The 21,397-nt window shown below is 42.7% G+C and overlaps 1 protein-coding gene across 5 annotated transcripts in view; it reads right to left on the bottom strand.

The window, feature by feature from the left end:
• Nucleotides 1-21,397, bottom strand: part of BABAM2 (BRISC and BRCA1 A complex member 2) — a 311,772-nt gene that overhangs the window by 269,533 nt on the left and 20,842 nt on the right. For all 5 annotated transcript variants that reach the window (XR_003762063.2, XM_029072333.2, XM_039913076.1 and 2 more), the window contains exon 3: nucleotides 9,170-9,246. Coding sequence is in view for 4 of the 5 variants with exons in the window: in XM_029072333.2 (XP_028928166.1) it covers nucleotides 9,170-9,246 (77 nt within the window). In the remaining variant the exon portion in view is untranslated. The remainder of the gene's footprint in view (nucleotides 1-9,169; nucleotides 9,247-21,397) is intronic.

The following is a 21,397-nucleotide window of genomic DNA, read 5'->3' on the forward strand; positions in this document are numbered from 1 at the left end:
CTCTGTCAGGCGTAATCCTACTGAATGTCACAAATGAGTCACAGACATTCTGAGCTAATAGTAAGGAGATAAATTAATATTTGAGCTTACCCAATACTTAGTCACAGTCCTTGAAGAAGAAAAAGAATGTGTAACTGGCAGCCTTTTGGATATGAAATCATCACTAATGGTAAAAACATCATTTTTTTACACCACAAAAGTTGGCGAAAGGTAAAGTGAATGGGAACCATGGGATCGGTGTTCCTCTGTAAGCTTAATAAAAAATAAAAATAAAAAAAAATATGGTGCCTGATCCAAAAAGAGGAGTAAGGCGGGGCATTTCCCACCTCTATCAAGTCTTGCCTCCTCCATTAACTGCTGCTGATGAATCTGCTTCCTCCCACACAACCTTTTACCCACACTGAGTTCTTGCTTTAAGAATCAGAAGGAAATTCTAACTTTCTCGGCACTCAAAATACCAGAAACAAATTCTTTGGTGCCTCACCTCCCTACAGCGAGTTTGTTTGAAAACAGGGCTCTCTGTATGTTACTTCGGAGAGCTGTTACATCCCCCAAAAGCCAATGAAAACACTCTCAGCACTGTGGCAACGTTGTTAAGAGCCTACGGTGCAATCTGGCAGTGGCCCGGGACCAAACCTTTAAAGCTGTTTTATGGTATTTAACATACGGTCGGAGAGTACCGAATCCTCCAAAAGGAGGCTAATTTCACTGGCACCCCTGTGATGATAAAGTTATTTATGTAAATTTAGCATACTGGTATTTCTCCAGGGGGAATGGTTTGGGCCACAGGAACCGTTATCATCAGTGGCATTTATTGAGCACCTAAATGTATGCAGAGCACTTGGAAGGGTACAATACGAGGTGGTAAGCACATTCCCTGCCCACAACGAGCTTACGTTCTAGAGGAGCAGGAAGGGTTCTACCTTTTCAAACAGCCACTTGCGATTTCATCATCTTGGACTAGCACCAAAATCAAATAGTACCACAATAGCTCAATAAATGTGATCAATTGATTGCTACACAAAATGACATTATACAGGAAATGAACACTACTTCCAACCCCCGAAAAGAAAGAAAGAAAAGAAAAATGAAATGTTTTACGTGGGGCACAAAACAGGAAACTCATTCTCTTTTCCCCCACATTTTATCCTGTACGAAATTCCTTTTGACCACTTAATTCACCTTAACAGTCCAGTCGTTCTAACTCCCAGTCAGTCAGTGGTTTCTACTGAGCACTTAGTACTTATTTTTAATCCTCTCTCATACACAAAAATACACCTCAAGACATATAAAGATCCTAACCATTACTACTTCCTTGTCCCTTCCCTTCAGCAGTGTGGCCTAGTGGATAGAGCACAGGCCTGGGGGTTAAACGGACCTGAGTTCTAATTCTGCTCTACCATTTCTCTGCTGAGAACCTTGGGCAAGTCACAACTTCTCTGTGCCTCAGTTACCTCCTCTGTAAAATGGGGATTAAGATTGGGAGCCCTACTTGAGACACGGACTGTGTCCAACCTGATTAGTTTGAATCTACTCCATGTTTAGTACAGTGTCTGGTACTTAGTAAGTGCTTAACAAATACTAATTATTATTATTAATATTGCTATTAAGTGCTTATTATGTGCCAGACACTGGTCTAAGTGCTGGGATAGATACAAGATAATGGGTTGGACACAGTCCCTGTTCCCTATAGGGCTCTCTGTCCTAATCCCCATTTTACATCCCTGTCCCTTATAGGGCTCTTAGTCCTAATCCCCATTTTATAGATGAGCTAACTGAGGCACAGAGAAGTGAACGGCCCAAAGACACAAAGCAGACAAGTGGCGGAACTGGGATTAGAACCATGCTCTATCCACTAGGCCATGCTGCTTCTCTAACAAATGCTTAATACCATAAAATAAGTTTCCCAACTTCCACAGAAAAAAAAAAAATCAGGCAAGGGCCAGACTCTTTCAATGAACATCAGAGGAGGAACGGGAGTCAATTGCCGCTTCCCTGTTAGATGAACTTTTGCTCTTCTCTGTATAAAAGGGCAGAAGATGGAGTTTAAAGAATGGAGGGGGCTACTTAAAGAACTCTGAAATGGTGAGAGAGAAACTAAAGAGCAGGAAGAATGTAGGCATCTGAAAAGGATTTATATTCTATAGGGTGCAAAAAACAGTTCACATCAGATACACACTTATTTAAAAATTTTATACAAAGAAAGTTTTGCTGCACTTGTTTGTGAAGACACAGTTCTTATTAAGCATTCATGTGCTACTCTAGATACCCTACCCTGTAAACCAAAGAAACATGCCCCCAACTACACCCAGGTCTACGGTGCTAATTTTGGGGGAGAACACAGCTTTTGCTCCCTCTGTATATTTCAGAATAAATCTCACAATGTCAAAGAAGAAGAATAGTATTTGGTAAGCACTTATGTGCCAGACACTGTGCTAAGTCCTGGGGTAGATGCAAGATAATTAGAATGGACACATATCCCATATGGGGCTTCCCCTTCTTCAAGCCCCCCAGTCTCTACTTCCTACGCTGACTCTAGATGAGATCTTGCAAAATGAACTAACCTCAGTGGAAATTAAAGGGGTTAGGTACAGGATGTCAGAGGTTTCCAAATTAAAAGAGACAGATAATATTGTGGCAAGACTTTAACAAGAGAACATATTTAAACCCCTAAGATTACACGATCCCCATATAGGACAAGGACTGGGTCCGATCTGTTTACCTTGTGTCTAACCCAGTTTTTACCATGATGCTTGACAAATCATTAACGCTGAATACCGGAACTAACAAAAACCTAAATTAAAACAGGACACTATTATTTATAACTGAATTCACCTACAACTTTGTGGGCTCTGAATCCGTTTTTCAGCCATTGTATCTCCGCGTCTTTGCCTTGTCCTGCCAGCTAGTCCTTGTGTGTCAGTGGGTGTGGATCTCCCTGAACATTATTGTGGTCTCTAAGTGTAGGTATGTTGAGCTTAGCTGAACCTTCCTGGTTGGCACCCCTCTCTCCGGCTCTTAAATCTGTTTGAAAATTGAGCCGGATTTTGCAGACAAAGGAAATACTTATTCTTTCCCCATCCCGCTGTCTCCAAGTTCCTCCTCCTGTTGTCCAAATAACTGACAGCATTAAGTAAGGCTCAATTAGCCAGAGATGGGTGCTCACGTGAGGCGACCATATTTAAATGGTCCGCCCTTTGTTCTGAACTGGTGAGATATATAGTCGAGTGAAATCTGATTTCCTACTGAAGGAAAGCTCTCGAGAAAACAAAAAAAAGTTAGATCCTCCTTCAGAAGGAGAGTGTTTTCCTTCTTTATAGGGCTAGCGTATCTCCTGGGAGGTGCGGTTAGAATATGGCACGAGTGCCACAAACAGCATTCCCGACCAAACTGAAAGGCAAGCAAGTAGTGGTAGTGCCCGTCCTCCCAGAGAGTCCCAAGCCCACTCATCCAGATCCTCCAGTAGTTTCATCAGGGTCGGCGATACTCACTCTTAAATTCTAGAACGGAATCGCTATCGAGGTCCTGGAACGTATTCATCAGGGTCGGCGATACTCACTCAAATACTAGAACGGAATCGCTATCGAGGTCCTGGAACGTAACGATTCCATCCACATTGAGGAGAAGCAGCGTGGCCTAATGGAGAGAGCACGGGCCTGGGAGTCAGAGGACCTGGGTTCTAATCCCAGCTCTGCCAAATGCTTGCTATGTGACCTTGGGCAAGTCACTTCACTTCTCAGTTCCTCAGTTCGTCATCTGTAAAATGGAAATGAAATTCCTGTTCTCCCTCCAACTGGGACTATGAATCCTACGTGGGACAGGGACTCTAGTCCAAATGGATTAATTTGTATTTACCCCAGAACTTCAAATAGTGCTTGACACGGAGCTTGATAAATGCCATTATTATTATTATGGGACTGCTTATTTTATCAAACAGATGGGAATGGATGAAGGTAAGATACCCAAATAGCTGCCCTAAAGGGAGCACACTGGTCAAAATTTAAAAACTTTTTAAGCTATAGTAAAGCACTGGCAACGGGGAATAATAAGGCAACCATGGCCAACAGCCAAACAGGAGAGCAGTAATCAAGAAGTGGGTGACTGACTTATAGCAAAGAGAAAAGGGCTTGGCAATTCCAATATGGGCTATAACCCTACACCAGTACACAGATTGAAAATGCAGAAATCCTAAATCAATCTCTTCTGCCAAATACATATAATGAATTGCCATCAGTGGCAGCATCTTCGATACGAGACCCTTCATTAGTCTCTCCTCCTTTCACTTGACAGAGAAGCAGCCGGGCTTAGTGGATAATGCAAGGACCTGGAAGTCAGAAGGACCTGGGTTCTAATCCCAGCTCCGCCACATGTCTGGGTGACCTTGGGCAAGACAGTTCACTTCTCTGGGCCTCAGTTACCTCATCTGTAAAATGAGAAATAAAAGCGTGAGCCCCATACGGGGCAGGGACTGTGTCTAATCTGCTTAACTTGTATCGACCCCAGTGCATAGAACATAGTGCTTAACAAATAGCATCATTATTATAATTATTATTAACCCCACCCTCAAAAAAACAGAATCCAGCTAAAAAGAAAAAAAAACACCTTACTAATTTCTTTAGTGGAAAAGACTGAGGAAAATGTTACTACTATTCTCCCCTTTTCAAAAGCAGGGGATTCCACTACACTTATTGGTCTACGGGTGAGGCATGATTAGTGGTCTCATGTGGGGCACTGGAAAACAACAAAAATCCTGAGGGAAGTTATGGAATGAAAATGAGAATTTCTGTTTTAAGGCGATGCATTGTGATTCTGAATAATGAGACTGCTTGGACTGGCAGGAAGTCACAAGACAAAATATAAAGTGAATTCCTAGGCGAAGTAAATTCCTGGTAAAATGCATTAGAATTTGTGGACAATAAGCCCACATTACCAACCACAATTAAAATGGTGATTTTCCCATGAAAGGTTAATGATATTGGCTGAGATTTTTTTAAAATGAGATTTCTAATGCACCGTGGATTCCAAGAAAACGTAATAATATCCTGAAACATCAGTACAAAGGAGCCCTCACCCAAAATGGACATCATAAAAAAATGCCCAGGAAATCTAAAAAATGGAATGTCATTAAAAGAGAATGAAAACGTCTAATGAACAAAACATACATTTCCTACCTGCCTTTCAATGAGCCTTTTTTAGCACATTTGCTAAATTTGAGATGGCCTGCCTCCTCAATTATCATCTAAAAATACCCTGCATGCTTGAAAATAATGATTTTCAAGCATGTGAGTCTTTTAAAGATAAAAATACAAGTTAAATGGGCAAGCAATCCAAAAGAAATTAAAATAGCTCCCAGCATGATATTCTGTGTGAAGCAGAGCACCAGACCCCTGGATAGAATATCTGACAGTTAATCTGACGAAATTGAATGAGAAAAATCTATTCCCGCTCCAAGGAAACTTACATTTCTACATAGGTGGAACATGTGATGAGACATTCTCCTTACCAATTTAGAAAAGAAAAAATTTTCCAGATAATGGAGCGATAAAGCTTCCCAGAGAGACTAGACCAAAAGGCCTGTTATTAATCAGTGGTACTTATTGAGCGCTTACTAAGTGCTAGGGAGAGTACACTACAGCAGAGTTGGTATACACAATCCCTGCATTCCAGGATCTTAAAATCTGGGTGGGGGGAGGGAGGAGGAGAAATTAAAATAAATTAACTGAAGGGGAAACAGCAAGAGTAAGGCCCATGAACATAAGTACTGGAGGATGAGCAACAGAGTGCTTTTAAGGGGAACAGACAACACAGAAGAGAGGATGAATAAGGTGGGGAAATGAGAGGTCCCTCTAGACTGTAAGCTCATTGTGGACAGGCAATGTGTCTATTGTTGGCTTGTACTCTCCCAAGTGCTTAGTTCAGTGTTCTGCATTCAGTGTTAAGCATTCAAATACGATTGACTGAGAGATCAACCAGGTAAGGCTTCTTGGAGGAGATGTGATTTTAACACGGCTCTGAAGATGGGGAGAGTAGTGGTCTGTCGGACATAATGGGGGAAGGAGTTTTAAACCGGAAGGAGGATGTGAGTAAGGGGTCGGAGGTGAGAGAGGAGAGATCGAGATACAGCGAGTAGGTGGGTGTTAAGAATAATAATGATGAAGTATTTGTTGAGCGCTTACTACGTGCCAGATACTGTACTAAGCCCCAGAGGGGTGAAATATGTGGGCCGGGTTGTAGTGGGAGATATCACGAGGCCCAGCAGCGGGTGGGAGGAAGAAGGGGAGGACAGAAAAGTAGTTGTGGTGGTGTGGGTCATGGAATCCTGGCAGGAATGAGATGGCATTAAAATAGAGAAAGAGAGGCAGCCGGGATGGGCTGTAAGCTCGTTGTGGGAATGTGTCTGTTCATTGTTATATTGTACTCTCCCAAGTACAGTGCTCTGCATACAATAAGCACTCACTAAGTATGACTGAATGAATGGAAAGAGCTGCCTGGGGAGCACTGGCGAGTCTTAATCCCCCTTCTACAGACGAGGTAACCCAGGCCCAGAGAAGTGAAGTAATTTGCCCAAGGTCAGTCGGCAGACAAGTGACGGAGCTGGGATTAGACTGCAAATCTCATTTGCTGATTCCTCCTCTGCCACACAGGTCCTAAGTGTAAATGCCCCACGAGGCAGTGTTACTCCTTTTGCTCTCCCACTATTCTCTCAGGGAACTCATCTGCTCGCCTGGCTTCAGCTCCCACCCCTATGCAGAAGACTCCCAAATCGATCTCTCCAGCCCTGACCTCTCATCTCAACTACAAACCCGCATTGTCTCTTCTCTCCAGGGCATCTCAATTTTGATGTCCCAACAACACCCCAAACTTGATATATCCAAAACCAGAATATTCATCTTCCTTCCTGAACCCTCCCCTCCTCCCAATTCTCCTGTCTCTGTTGAAGACACTCTAGGCTATAAGCGTCTTATGGGCAGGGAACTTGTCTGCTAATTCTTTCATAATGTACTCTCCCAAGCGCTCGGTACAGTGCTCTGGATATAGTAAGCGCTCAATAAATGCCGATGATGACATCCCCATCCTCCCAGTTCCACAAACTTGGTGTCATCCTTTTTCCTCAATGTCTCCCGGCCTCACATTCAAGTTACTGCGAAATCCTGCCAGTTCTTATTACACATCCCCCACATCTTTTCCAAAACCGCTACCACTCTGAACCAAGGTCTCGTCACATCTCAGATGGTCGGTTTTACCAGCCTCGTCGCTCATCCCCCCGTCTCCGGTCTCTCCCTTCTCCGAGCTATCTGCTGTTGCACAGATGATTTCTTGAAGCATCGCTCAATGTACATCTCCTCAAATCCCCCAGTGGCTTCCCATTTCCCTCCACATCAAGCGAAAAAGTCCTCACCATCTCCTCCAACTTTTCCCATCTCACGTATTAGCCCTGTTCACCCACTAATTTCCAGGTCATTCTCTTCCATTCTCCCGAGCCCACCTTCTATATATCTCTGTCTCCCAACTCTCCCACCTTGGTCCCATGGCTCCTGCTAATTCAGCAGCCTGGAATTCCCTCCTCCTACCCTATCTGACAGACCACAGATCACCTCACTTGCTAAGACATCCTAAATTCCCACTCCTTCAAGATGCCTCTCGAGTAAATTCATTCGTTCATTCAATAGTATTTATTGAGCACTTACTATGTGCAGACCACTGTTCCAAATCAGTTCAACCCATTAGCCACCTCTAGCACTTACATTTGCATGACCTCCCTCAGAACGTCTGCGCATAAGTACAGCCTATTTTGATTACTCCATCTCTACGTATTTTTATTTCTTTCCTGTTAAGAATGTAAGCTTCCGGTATACCTCCCAAAGTGTTTAGTACAGTGCACTGACCTAGGTGTGAGCTCACTAACTCCCTTTAGTACCGCTGTTACTATTGAGTTTCTATTTCCTGACCAGATTTTGCTCTTGAGTACTTACAGCCGCCATCAGGTAAAATGCCGGAAACTAGAGTTCTAAGGAACAATACCGATCCCAGTACAGAGGAATCTAAATAGATGTCTCTAAACAGATGTCTCTAGCCAACCAAGATCCCCACTAAATTTATTCCATCATATTTATTGAGCGCTTACTGTGTGCAAAGCACTGTAGTGAGTGCTCGTAAACTGTAAATTGATTGATTTATTTAAAGTTCCTGGAGGGCAGGGATAGTGTCTTCCACCTCTAACCATAGTGTACTCTGCTGTGTGACCATGGGCAAGTCCCTTCACTTCTCTGTGCCTCAGCTACCTCATCTGCAAAATGGGGATGAAGACTGTGAGCTCCATTTGGGACAGGGACTGTGTCCAACCTGGTTAGCTTGACTCTACCCAGCCTTTAGAACAATACGGGACACATGGTAAGCGCTTAACAAATACCATCATTATTATTATTACTTTTCCAAGCACTTAATGCATGGTTCCTCCCACGATAAACATTCGAAATTCTATTGACTGATGGAGGCCTGGAATTGATGGAAGGGATGGAAGGGGAAGGAAGTCTGCCAGGCCACCTGGAATAGCCCATTAACCATCAATGCTGCCTTGCAGCTCATACAGGATGGGTGAAAAGGACCAACAGTACCACGCTGGGAAATTATGCCATCCACTTAATGATGGAGAATGATGACACCAGGTGCCCAAAGAGTAGATTTTGTTTATTGGACACATCCTTTATTCTTTAGGCTTCACCTAGCACCTACCAGAATAGGGCATTTGGCTTTTCTCCATCACACTATATCGATGCAGTCACTACAAATGTTTTTTTTTTTTCCATATTTATTGACTACATCCTAACGTTTGGCAATGTTAGATTTGGGAGAAATAAATGAGAAATTCTGTGTCCAAACATCACCACTAGCAACAACTCAAGCACAGTTCTTGCCGATTCCCTTAGACTGATTCTCAAGGGTAGGGATCGTCTCCCACTTTTTCAGTACGATCCTGCGCACACTGTGTAAAAGTTCTGCCCGAAGGAGGCCCTTAACAAATACAGCAGATACTGATCTTGGTTGAAAGTATGGCTCAAGACATGGCCACTAGCAAAAGCATCTTGGAATGTGGAGGAAAACAACATATTTAGGACACACAAAATGATATTGTAACAGATACGTTTTATAAAAAACAACATTTGCTTACATTTTAGTGTTTCCCCAGCATATGGAATGTGTAATTTAAATCGGTCACAGCTGGGCCCAGGAGTCAATGATGTGCAGCTTTAAGAAAAAAAGGAAATTTTTTTAAAACAACAGAACAGATAATTTCATGCATTGTAAGTGCTACACAGGAGGAAAATTCAGCAAATTGCATTTTAATTTAGAAAACAGAATGGTCACATAGGTTGGAGGAACTAAGGTCTCCTTTATCTCAAACAAGAGTAGCTTCAAAAATAATAATAATAATAATAAATCTACTGCCATACACAGCATTCATTTGTGTTTCCCTTAAATCCCCTCTCTGAGAGCAGGCCCTATTTCTTAGCCCACCTCAGAGTTTTTATCAATTAGTCCAACATTCTATTGATATGGTGCTTGGAAAATATTAAATTACAATTATAAATGGTGACAATCAAGCTAATCGACTTACTGTGCCTGGTTCTAATCTCTCCCATTCAATGAGTGGTATTTATTGAGCACTTACCATGCTCAGAACACTGTACTAACTGCTTCGGGGTACGATACAGCAGAGTTGGAAGAAACGTTCCCTGCCCACAACAAGCTTACAAGCTTAGAGGGGAAGATAGACATTCATAGAAGATACTCTTGCTCATGTCCTCCGCGCTGCCCAGTCAAAAGATCATAGATGGCCCGTCCTTCAAGTCCTTCCGAAATATCTACTACAGAAGGCCTTCCTTAATTAACTTCCAGTCTTCCCAGTTGATAACCCCCAACTATTTCGACACTTCTGAGCAACTTGAGCATTCAATTCCAACAGCCCATAACATATTTAGTTATTTAAGCACATATCACAATACTTTGCACAAAGTAAGCGCTCAATAAATGATTGTATGAGTAACATGCATGCACTTATATACTCTACTGCTTCTTCCCAGCTGGAAATTATTTTAATGTCTTTCTTCCCTGTTAGAATATAAGCTCCTGGAAGGTAGGGATCAGACAATGGAATGCTACAGTCCCCCAAGCGCTTAGTACAGTTCTTTGCACACAATAGATACTCAACAAATACTACTGATATTAAGGCAAATGATATTAAGGCCCCTAGCACAAGGCAGCACCTCAACTTTCAATCACAAAGGTTGCCCACAGAAACAGAGCTCTATCCTTTCCAATCCAAAGGTGTATTCCCCCGGCAAAAAGAGCAGCATGTCTTTAAGACTTCCTAAATAGAGATAACTCTCCTTAGTCAAAAATTAAAATAAAGTGCAAATATTACAGCATGGAGAGTTAAAATTCAATATTTCCATGGATTTTACAATGCCTTTTATAAAGGCATTATGACTTTCTAAAGAAAGAACAGATCATACTATGTAGATCATGGTAAAATACATCAAGTGGCTAAACAATAATAAAAATAATAATAATAATTCATTCATTCAATAGTATTTATTGAGCGCTTACTATGTGCAGAGCACTGTACTAAGCGCTTGGGATGAACAAGTCGGCAACAGATAGAGACAGTCCCTGTCGTTTGACGGGCTTACAGTCTAATCGGGGGAGACGGACAGACAAGAACAATGGCAGTAAACAGCGTCAAGGGGAAGAACATCTCGTAAAAACAATGGCAACTAAATAGAATCAAGGCGATGTACAATTCATTAACAAAATAAATAGGGTAACGAAAATAATGTTGGTATTTGTTAAGTGCTTACTATGTACAGAGCACTGTTCTAAGCGCTGGGGTAGATACAGGGTAATCAGGTTTTCCCATGTGAGGCTCACAGTCTTAATCCCCATTTTACAGATGAGTTAACTGAGGCACAGAGAAGTGAAGTGACTTGCCCACAGTCACACAGCTGACAAGTGGCAGAGCCAGGGTTTGAACCCATGACCTCTGACTCCCAAGCCTGGGCTCCTTCCACTGAGCCATGCTGCTTCTCATTGTTAGCCTCACAAATAACATATATATACAGAGAGAGAGAGAGAGAGATACACATCTATGAATATAATCTTTATAGATACATACATTTGTTTTGCCACAGTACTAGTTAAGGTACACACATGTGTGGATATTTCTCATAATAAAAAAAAAGTTTCATAAAACCACAGAGCTAGCACAGAGCTCTAAAGATTAATCTGACACAGTCCAGTCCTCCAGTCTGGTGAATACCTAAGCCACCCAGAGTACTTTTCTTTTCAGAGATGGAAATGGGGAAAAAAAATTCCCATAATCTCTTCCAGTGTTTAATAATCATGTGTGAAGAAATTCTTCCTTAAATCTAACAACATTCCCTCAACTTCAGGTTCATCAATTTTAGGACCTCTTCTCTGGACCATCTTCAGGTGAGCAGCATACCCCAAAGTGGATTCAATATTTTGGGGACTGGCATCACACATCAATATACCACTCTGCCCTTTTGGCTAGCAGCAGAAAAGCTGCTTGGCCAATTTCAAGGAGGGAACCCAAATCTAATGAAAGGATAAAATAGTAAGCGAATATCTCAACTTATTTTTTTTTTAGCCCCAGCAAGTTGCTTTTTATTAATGTGAGCAAATGCCCCCAAAAAGTGGGCCTGAATTTGGCTTTTTCCCACATAAATTACTAAAATGAATGCTTAACACTAATTTTCAGCTCTGCTGTAGCATCCGGTTGATTTTATCTACTGTGTCTCCGAGTTAGTTAATGTTTTCACTATTTTGTAATACCCCAAATAACACATCAGCAGGAGCAGTTCACATTTCACGTTAACCTATTCTGCATTATCACAGGTCACCAAGTTCCATTCACCTTTCCATTTCACAGTCAAACCAAATTCCTTTGAATGATTTTTATGATAGGAACTGAAATACTGTATTCTGTCAATACAATGTGTTTTTACCCAAGTGCAGTGGAACTACTTGAAAATACCTGAGGGAAAAGCCTAAAATGAAAATAAAAGTGAAATCGCACGATAATAATCACACTAAAAGCAACACCAAAGTATTTTTCCCTCAGCCATTACATTCCACTTGGGATATTTTAAAGTGTTCCCGGTCTAAGATGATAGAAAGTGACAGCATTGGTAGTCTTTTTTTCTGTCAAATAACTCTGATTGGGATACACCAGAGACTCTGAAGCCTATTGGTGTATTTGTCGCAAAGTTCTACAGTATGCCCTACTTGTGACCTAGTTATTCAAAACAAAAAAGGGGAAGGTAAAATACACAAGATCATGGAAGCAATTTGAAACCTTTAGAAAAGCTCATATAAAAAAAGGAGAATCAATCATTTCCAGGATGAAATGAAGATAATCTGGAGATTTGGAAGAGCGGGAACTCAGCCTATGATCTTATCTGGTGAATAGCCACTTTTGGGAAAAGAGTCCTTGTAAACCACTTTAATGCGAATTGGCACGTCTGGGTAAGGGTGGTTTAAAAAAAGGGTATAATTTCCACAATCAATGGTCTTTGAGTGCTTGCTGCCGTCAGAGCCCCGTTCTTCTAAATGCTTGGGAGAGTATAATGGAGTTGGCAGACACTATCCCTGCCCTCGAGGCCCTTACAGTTTGGGGTTTGGGGGAGGAAGGCAGATGTTAAAATAATCCTTTACAGATAGAGAAAGCAGATGAATGAGGAGTCTCTCGGGGGACACTTCCTCGGCATCCCACCCCCTAACTGTAAGAGTCCCTCAAGGCTCAATTCTGGGTCTCTCTGGAAAAATAAAAGATCCTTCAGAAGAAAAACTAAGACAAGCCAATAAATAAAAATCGGGATTAAAATATTCACAATTAAAAGGCATCAGAGGCAAGTTGAATTCTGGGATTTAGTTATTCAAAATATAAAATAAAATCTCAGTGGCAAGCAGGTTCATTGGATTTGGTTTTAGTTTATCAACTAGTTTCTTAAGGGAGACAAAAGGCCACAGTGGGAATTACCAGCACGTCCGTCACCAAGGCCCTCTAATTGTCAAACAAACAAAGATCCCAGCAAACCAAAGTGAGAACACTTCTTAGTCTCAAAATAATGATACATCCCTTTTCTACGGAGGCACTTCTAGAAATGACAGGTGTTTGCTATGGCACTTCTAGAAATGACAGGTGTTTGCTCCAGACCAAGGAAGATTAAAAAGACGTGGGGACCGAGATTTGCTCTTTATTCCTCTAAAGTATTTTCAGTAATAGAGAACATTTTTCTACATATTAATAATAAGTACACTTGATTCTTGGAACATAAGACACAAGGCCTACCAGAAGGCAAACCTTGTAGAAAATAATCAGCATGACTGATTCTTATCAGTGGCCTTCACTAATAATAATAATGTTGGTATTTGTTAAGCGCTTACTATGTGCACAGCACTGTTCTAAGCGCCGGGGCAGATACAGGGCAATCAGATTGTCCCACGTGAGGCTCACAGTCTTAATCCCCATTTGACAGATGAGGGCCCTGAGGCACAGAGAAGTGAAGCGACTTGCCCACAGTCGCACAGCTGACAAGTGGTAGATCAGGATTCGAACCCATGACTGCTGATTCCCAAGACACTTGCACTTATGGTTTGCTAATTGAGCAAACACCTGGAACCAACTGTCAATTATGGAGGGATTGACAGGGATAGAGCATATTACCCAACGGTTTTGAACACTTGAAACATCAATGGCCTTCACTAATGGCCTAATGGACAGAGCGCAGGCCTGAGAGTCAGAAGGATCTGGGTTCGAATACCAGCTCTGTCATGTATCTGCTGTGTGACCTTGCCAAGCCACTTAATTTCTCTGGACCTCAGTTCCCTCATCTGTAAAATGGGGATTAAGACTGTGAGCTCTATGTGAGAGAGGGATTGTAGAACAGCGACTGGCACTTAGAAAGCGCTTATAAAATACCACAGTTATAATTACTATTATTATTATTACCTAACTAGCCTTGTTTCTCTCCCTCATCTCAAATCAACTTTACTACTCCTACTTGTTCATCACAACAGTGATGAAAAGTTTGGTAGTGGAAAAGATTAAAACTAAAGGTTGATAAATGATTTTAATTATTTGTGGATGTACATTATCCATCCTAAACCACAGACACTCAAGAACTCAGTAACTCAGCCCCAAGACATTATTTCTGACATTTGTTAAATGCTTACTTTGAGCAAAACTACTGTACTTAGGTATGATGGAATAACAAAGTAACTTTACTTCTCTGTGCCTCAGTTACCTCATCTGTTAAATGGGGATTAACTGTGAGCCTCACGTGGGACAACCTGATTACCCTGTATCTACCCCAGTGCTTAGAACAGTGCTCTGCACGTAGTAAGCGCTTAACAAATACCAACATCATTATTATTATTATTATAGTTGTTAAGCCTTTACTATGTGCCATCCACTGTACTAAGCGCTGAGGTAGATACAAGATAATCAGGTTGGACACGGTCCACGTCCCACATGGGCCTTACAGTCCAAGTAGGAGGGAGTAGGATTTAATCCCCGCCTTACAGATGAGGAAACTGAGGCACAGAGAAGTTAAGCGATTGGCCCAAGGTCACGCTGCAGACAAGTGGCCCAACGAGGATTAGAACCCAGGTCCTCCGGCTCCCAGGCCTGGGTTCTTTCCACTAGGCCACATTGTTTCCACAAGACTACTGAATCAGATGAGGTCTCTGATCCTAAGGGGGCTCAACTGAAAAAGAATGGGGAGGACAGATATAGAGACCAATAATTGGGGATAAAAATTTTAAAAAATCAATAAACAACTCAATAATCCCAGGATGGGGAAAGCAGTATATACATATAACTGCTGCAAGAAACTAGTCCTCGAGTTTCTCGCTGCTCCAGTCAGGGTCATCCTTGGTCTAAACAATCCCAAAGTTCGAAGCTGTAGAGAAGGAATTGCTTCTGCTTGCTCCATTCCCACAGGACAGCGTGGCGCAGTGGAAAGAGCACGGGCTTGGGAGTCAGGGCTCATGAGTTCGAATCCCAGCTCTGCCATTTGTCAGCTGTGTGACTGTGGGCAAGTCACTTAACTTCTCTGTGCCTCAGTTCCCTCATCTGTAAAATGGGGATTAAGACTGTGAGCCCCACGTGGGACAACCTGATTCCCCTGTGTTTACCCCAGCGCTTAGAACAGTGCTCTGCACATAGTAAGCGCTTAACAAATACCAACATTATTATTATTATTAGGACAGGCCTTCTCCCTTGGGATGGTGGGCTAGAAGGCAGGGAAAAAGGCACTGTGTGCTCCTCTTCCTCATGTCACAATTTCTAGTGCTATCTAAAACTTGTTTCACCTGGAGATAAAGTCCCAATTTTAATTTTATGATGTTTTACTTTACCCTTCAAAAAATAAAAACTAGACACATTTTGATAACTAAGAACCATTCCTCTCTACTACTCCCCAAGTGCCTAGATTACAGAAGGTTCCAAGGTTTCAGAGAAGACCACACTTATTACTTTGAAAACAGATTCTCTTTCAAAAGGTGTAGTCTGCTTAGTTAAGCACAGCTGTACAAAATGAATAGTCTTCAATTTAATTAGACAAATTACCCCATGTGTTTTACCATGTGGTGTTTATTTCCAAATCTAATGAAATTCGAGAGCAGAATTGGTAGAAAGCTCTCTTCCTCCTCATCCAAATGTAAAGAAACTACTAAAGCCGTTTGTTTATTTTCTTCAACCGAAATTTCTGGTAATCATTCCTATTATTTCATATTTCTGAAGACTGTGCCCTTACTGATTGCTGTATTAAAGATTTTGAAAACCAGGATTCCAACAGAAAATGAGCACAAGAGGAAACTTTGAGGCTAAATAGATTTCATATTTACATGTAGGGTTCTGCTTATCCCAAATTCTTGAGTCATTCATGGAGAGAGATGAACTGATATCGCAATTGTTTCCACTTCCCAAATACAAAAAACTCAAGTTCTGAGGCAAGCATCCACTTTTTTATTTTCACCTGATATTGAGACAATACTTCTCTGCCCATTAGGAAATTATATTCTAACTGCTCTTCCTATGAATCGACGCCTTTTCGTGATAGGAGAGTTTGCGTACACTGATATAGCTCAGAGATACGCCATAGAGGGTTGCCCATAGCAGAAAGGTCTAAGCCCAAGCATCACAGTCGATTCACCTGTGCTGGGCAACAGCAGAAGGAAAAGAGTCAAAAGGTGGATGATCAAGTGATCGAAATGCCGATCAAAGACAACGACAGAGACTGGAGTTGTCACACTGCGCAGAAGTGTTTATACCAAGAAAACTCCATGGATTCACATTCCAGAACGACTGACAGAAAATGGCACGTTTTGAAGAGGGTGTGTCCATGGCATCGGTATAAGTCGGAAACGGCCCGACGACATTTGAAGAAACTGCTCTTCCTACTATTAAGATGTTGTTGAACGGAACTAAATTCGTCTATTTCGGCTGTTAACCGAAAGGTTGGTGGTTCTTGCCCACCCAGGAATGAGTGGCTTTATTGTGATTAGACTGTAAGCCCGTCATTGGGCAGGGACTGTCTCTATCTATTGCCGAATTATCCACTCCAAGCGCTTAGTACAGTGCTCTGCACATAGTAAGCGGAATGAATGAATCTATTTAAAAAGTCCAGGGCTTTGCCTCCTGAAGATGAGTATGGGGAACCATGTCCGGTACACTGCAGTTGAAGATTTCAATTTTCTTAAATCAAAGTGGGTTTTTTCCTCCAGTTAACATTTTAGGAGGCTAGACGGCTAAAGGGTATTTTCACATATTCACATGAGTTTCTAAATACGCCTTGGAAAAACCAGATGCCAATCACCAGTTATTAAATAGTCTCATCTGGTTTCCAGAACAGAGAACTAATAAAGCTCTAGCTGCCATCTATTAAAAAAGAAAACCACGCAATTAAATAGGGTGCACAGATTCAAAGCCACGCTAAATTCCTTCAATTACTCCCCTCCCGCTTCCTCAGTCAACACCCCAACTTCAAGGAAGAACACGAGACCCACTCTAGTCACTCCCATCAGTCTGCGAATGCTGATCCCAAAATAATCCAAGGGCTCCATAGGCTATGCATTAAGGGAGTATGTGACCATCATCCTGATATTTGACGTCTAGAAGTTTGGATGGCTGAGTTTTCTAGCAAGGCGGTGTCTGAAAAAGGAAACTTCTTTAACCAAAGAGAAATAAATACTCTGTTATTTGATACCTTCCCAACTAGGGAGCCCAGTCAATCATACTCATTGAGTGCAGAGCACTGTACTAAGCGCTTGGAAGAGTACAATAAAATAGACATATTCCCTGCCCTTTAGACAGCCCCTATACAAAGGGATGTTTCAAGTGTTCAAAACCATTGGGTAAGAAATATGCTCTAATGTACTTTCCCAAGCGCTGTACTAAGCAAGCGCTCAATAAATACCATTGATTGACCAATGCTTGATTGATTAAGCCCCACTTTTCCTCATCTCACACTCCCTTCTGCATCACCCTGACTCACTCCCTTTGCTCTTCCCTGCTCCCTGCCCATGTATATATATCTGTCATTTTATTGATTTGTATTGATGTCTGTCTCCCCTCCTCTAGACCGTAAGCTCGTATTGTACTCTCCCAAGGGCTTAGTACAGTGCTCTGCACACAGTAACTGCTTAGTAAATAGCACTGATTGATTTTTCCATCTTTTGGGGATTTTTTGACTCCTCCCCCAACCAAGCTTTATTGAGGGTGCATCTCCTCCTAAAGGTCTTCCCAGACTAAGCTCCCCCTGTCCTCTTTGTTCACTCCCTGGCTTGCCCCCTTTGTTCTTCCCCCCTCCCAACCCCACAGCACTTAGTTACATATCGGTAATTTATTTGCGTTGATGTCTGTCTCCCCACCTAAGTTCACTGTTGGCAGGGAATGTGTCTGCTTATTATTGTATCGTACTCGCCCCAGTGCTTAATACAGTGCTCTGCACACAGTAAGTGCTCAATAAATACAATCCTTCCCTGCCCTACTGAACTACACAGAAGAGTTTGCCAAGGGAGTGAGGGTAAAAATGAAAAGAGAAGGGGGCCAAGAACAGAGGCAGGCAAAATGCTTGGGAAAGAGTCTGAGAAGGAATGACCAGAGAGGCAGGAGGAGAACCAGGGGAGAATTGTGTCCATAAAGCAAGTTTAGATAGTGTTTCCTGGGGGAAAGGAGTTGCCTTGTAGTGTCAAACACCCAGTCAAAGAGGACTAAGATGGAGCAGCTTCTGTTTGATTAGGTAAAGAGGGCGGGGGGGAAGCAGTGACCTTGAATGGCATTGAGAGCGGAAAACTTACTGTAGAGGGTCAAGAAAAGGGAATTTGTCTGTTTATTGTTGGATTGTACTCTCCCAAGCGCTTAGTACAGTGCTCTGCACACAGCAGGCTCTCAAAAAGTACGACAATGAATGAAAGAATAAAAGGAGGAGGAGAGGAAGAGGAGAGAGGGAGTGTGTACAACCTGCTTGAGCAGTTTGAGCAGGAAAGGGAGGAGGGAGATGGGGCGATAGCCGGAAGGTGCGGTGGAATACAGAACAGTTTTTTTAGGATGGGGAGATGCCAAGGTTAGTGAAAGATTAGTGCTCAGCACCGCCTGGTTAGTAGCAAACTTCACTGCAGCACTTTCTGCTTTACCAGAGACCAAAATAGTAAAGCCTTTCTGTGCCATGATCAGGGAACGATGGGGACAGTTAGGCAAAAATTCCGCTTAACTGACCTGACTGACCTAACTCCATCTGTTAGACTTCCCGCTCTGCGTTATTCTCCTATTCCACCGCCGACCTCCTGAATGCTCCTCCCCTCCTGCCTGGAACTCCTTCCTCCTTCAAATTTGGCAGACCACTGGTCACTCTTCTTGAAAGCTCATCTCCTCCAGGAGGCCTTCCCTGATTAAACTCTCATCTCACCAACTTATAGTTCTCCTTACTTCACCTTAAGCACTTGAGTACTCATTCTGAGCAGACTTGGGAAGGGATATCTGACACTAGGGTGGGAGATGGATGGGCCCTAGTTATTCATTCATTCATTCAATAGTATTTATTGAGCGCTTACTATGTGCAGAGCACTGTACTAGGCACTTGGAATGGACAATTGGGCAACAGATAGAGACAATCCCTGCCCATTGATGGGCTTACAGTCTAATCGGGAGAGACAGACGGACAAAAACAAGACAACTTAATCACAAGAAATAGAAACAAGGGGATGTACACCTCATTAATAAATAGGGTAATAAAAATATATACAAATGAGCACAGTGTTGAGGGGAGGGGAGAGGAGGAGCAGAGGGTAGGGGGCTTAGCTGAGGGGAGGGGAAGGGGGGAAGAGGGAGGGAGCAGAGGGCGGAGGGGGAGCAAAGAGGGAGCAGAGGGAAAAGGGGAAGCTCAGTCTGGGAAGGCCTCTTGGAGGAGACGTGAGCTCACAGTAGGGCTTTGAAGTGGGGAAGAGAGTTAGTCTGGTGGTGGTGAGGAGGGAGGGCATTCCAAGACTGCGGTAGGACGTGGGCCAGAGGTCGACGGCGGGATAGGCGTGAACCGGGGACGGTGAGGAGGTGAGCAATGGTGAGGGGGTGAGCAGTTAGATTTAGGGGGAGATCCAGAATGACCTAAACTGGAGGAAGCTTCAGAGAATGGCCAAATCCCAACTTTAAAAAAAATTAAAATACACATTATTGCTGAAGAAAGTGTTTTGGTTTGGGGGAGGTAACCTCTGGCATTCTCCTTTGATTAGTTCCACTGCATTTGAATTAGAAACCATTACGCAAAAACTTTGGGGGCCCATAATTTGAATTTAAATGTGAAATCCAGCTAACAGAGAACTGGGGAGCCAAAGAACTTAATAGAAGAGAAATAAAAATGATTCAATCAGATTACCGTATCCAGTAACAAGATTCAATAAGATTACTGTAACCATAACAGTAACCAAAATAGTATCTGACTGCAGGGCTCCCGAGGAGGACAGGCTTGCTCAATTGCACTCCCGAGCACTGCTCAGTCAGAGAAGTTTGCCTCAAGGGAAAGGATCAGGGTGAAGACCTGGTGACTGCTCACGTCAAATTTTCAGGCAGCTCCCACCTCCTCCCCACACACACACTCTCTCTCTCTCTGTCTCTCTCCACCTCAGCTTCAGGCTCAGCCTTCCTCCTGGGTTGCCAAGAATTACCAGATCCCGCCCTGACTAAGCCTACTCCTCCAAAGGCCTCTGCTTCGTTCATAAGATTTGGGGGCTCTTTAAGCACCAATCAACGGTCTTTATTGAGAGCTTACTGTGTGCAGAGCACTGTACTAAGCGCTCCAGAGAATACAACGCAACAGGGTCGGTAGACACGTTCCCTTCCCATAAGGGGCCTACAGTCGAGGAGCCAAACACAAAACCGCAACCGATATAAACGATTGTCCACAGGTTCTCCCCTCTTCTGTCCGTCCATCCTCGCGGCACCTATACCCCACAGTAAAGGAACTCAGAACTCAAAAAGCCTCAGGTGCTCGACGGAGAAGCACCTTCCTCCTCCCTCCTTTACCACGAAAGCCACTGGAGTTGAGGAGAGGGAACGCCATTCATAGCAGGAAGCGCTTGACAGAAGTTGTTGTGGGTGGGATTGTCTCTCTCTGTTGCTGAATTGTACTCTCCCAAGCGCTCAGTACAGTGCTTTGTGCACAGCAAGCATTCAATAAATACGATTCAAAAGTTAAAACAGGGCTGGCTCCAAGACTTCCCTCTGCCACTGATTCCGAATCCACGACTCTTAGGTCTCCACAGGGTTTATCTCCACACACGGCCAACCTCTTGCCTTCACTACTAGAAAGATCATGGATCCATAAAAAGGGGTGAAGTTGTAAAGGAGAAAAAGGACATGAGGTAAAGATAGCTGTAAACAACAGGTGAATGACAAAGAAGAGGAGAAAGGTGAATGGGCGAGAGAATTCAATCTGAACCACCAAGTTTCAGAAGGATGTCAAATCCGGTCATTTCAAAGCAACAGGGAGTTTCATTTATCTACTTCGAGTTCAATGTTTTACCACTGTCAGTACGTTGAAGCATTACAAAGGCCAAAATGCAGTTTAATAGATGAAAAGGGACTTCAATCAATCAGGGGTATTTATAAAGAGTTCACTGTGTAGAGGACACTGTGTGTATAGAACAATAAAAAAAGAATAGGTAATCACCTATTGCATTCCATCAGTAAGACTGCAACATTTTGTCGTATGGTATTTGTTCATTCATTCAACCGTATTTACTGAGCGCTTACTGCTTGCAGAGCACTGCATTAAATGCTCGGAAAATTCAATTCAGCAACAGAGACAATCCCTGCCCA

The sequence above is a fragment of the Ornithorhynchus anatinus genome, chromosome 9, assembly GCF_004115215.2.
Source record: "Ornithorhynchus anatinus isolate Pmale09 chromosome 9, mOrnAna1.pri.v4, whole genome shotgun sequence".
In the NCBI taxonomy this organism is placed as follows: domain Eukaryota; kingdom Metazoa; phylum Chordata; class Mammalia; order Monotremata; family Ornithorhynchidae; genus Ornithorhynchus; species Ornithorhynchus anatinus.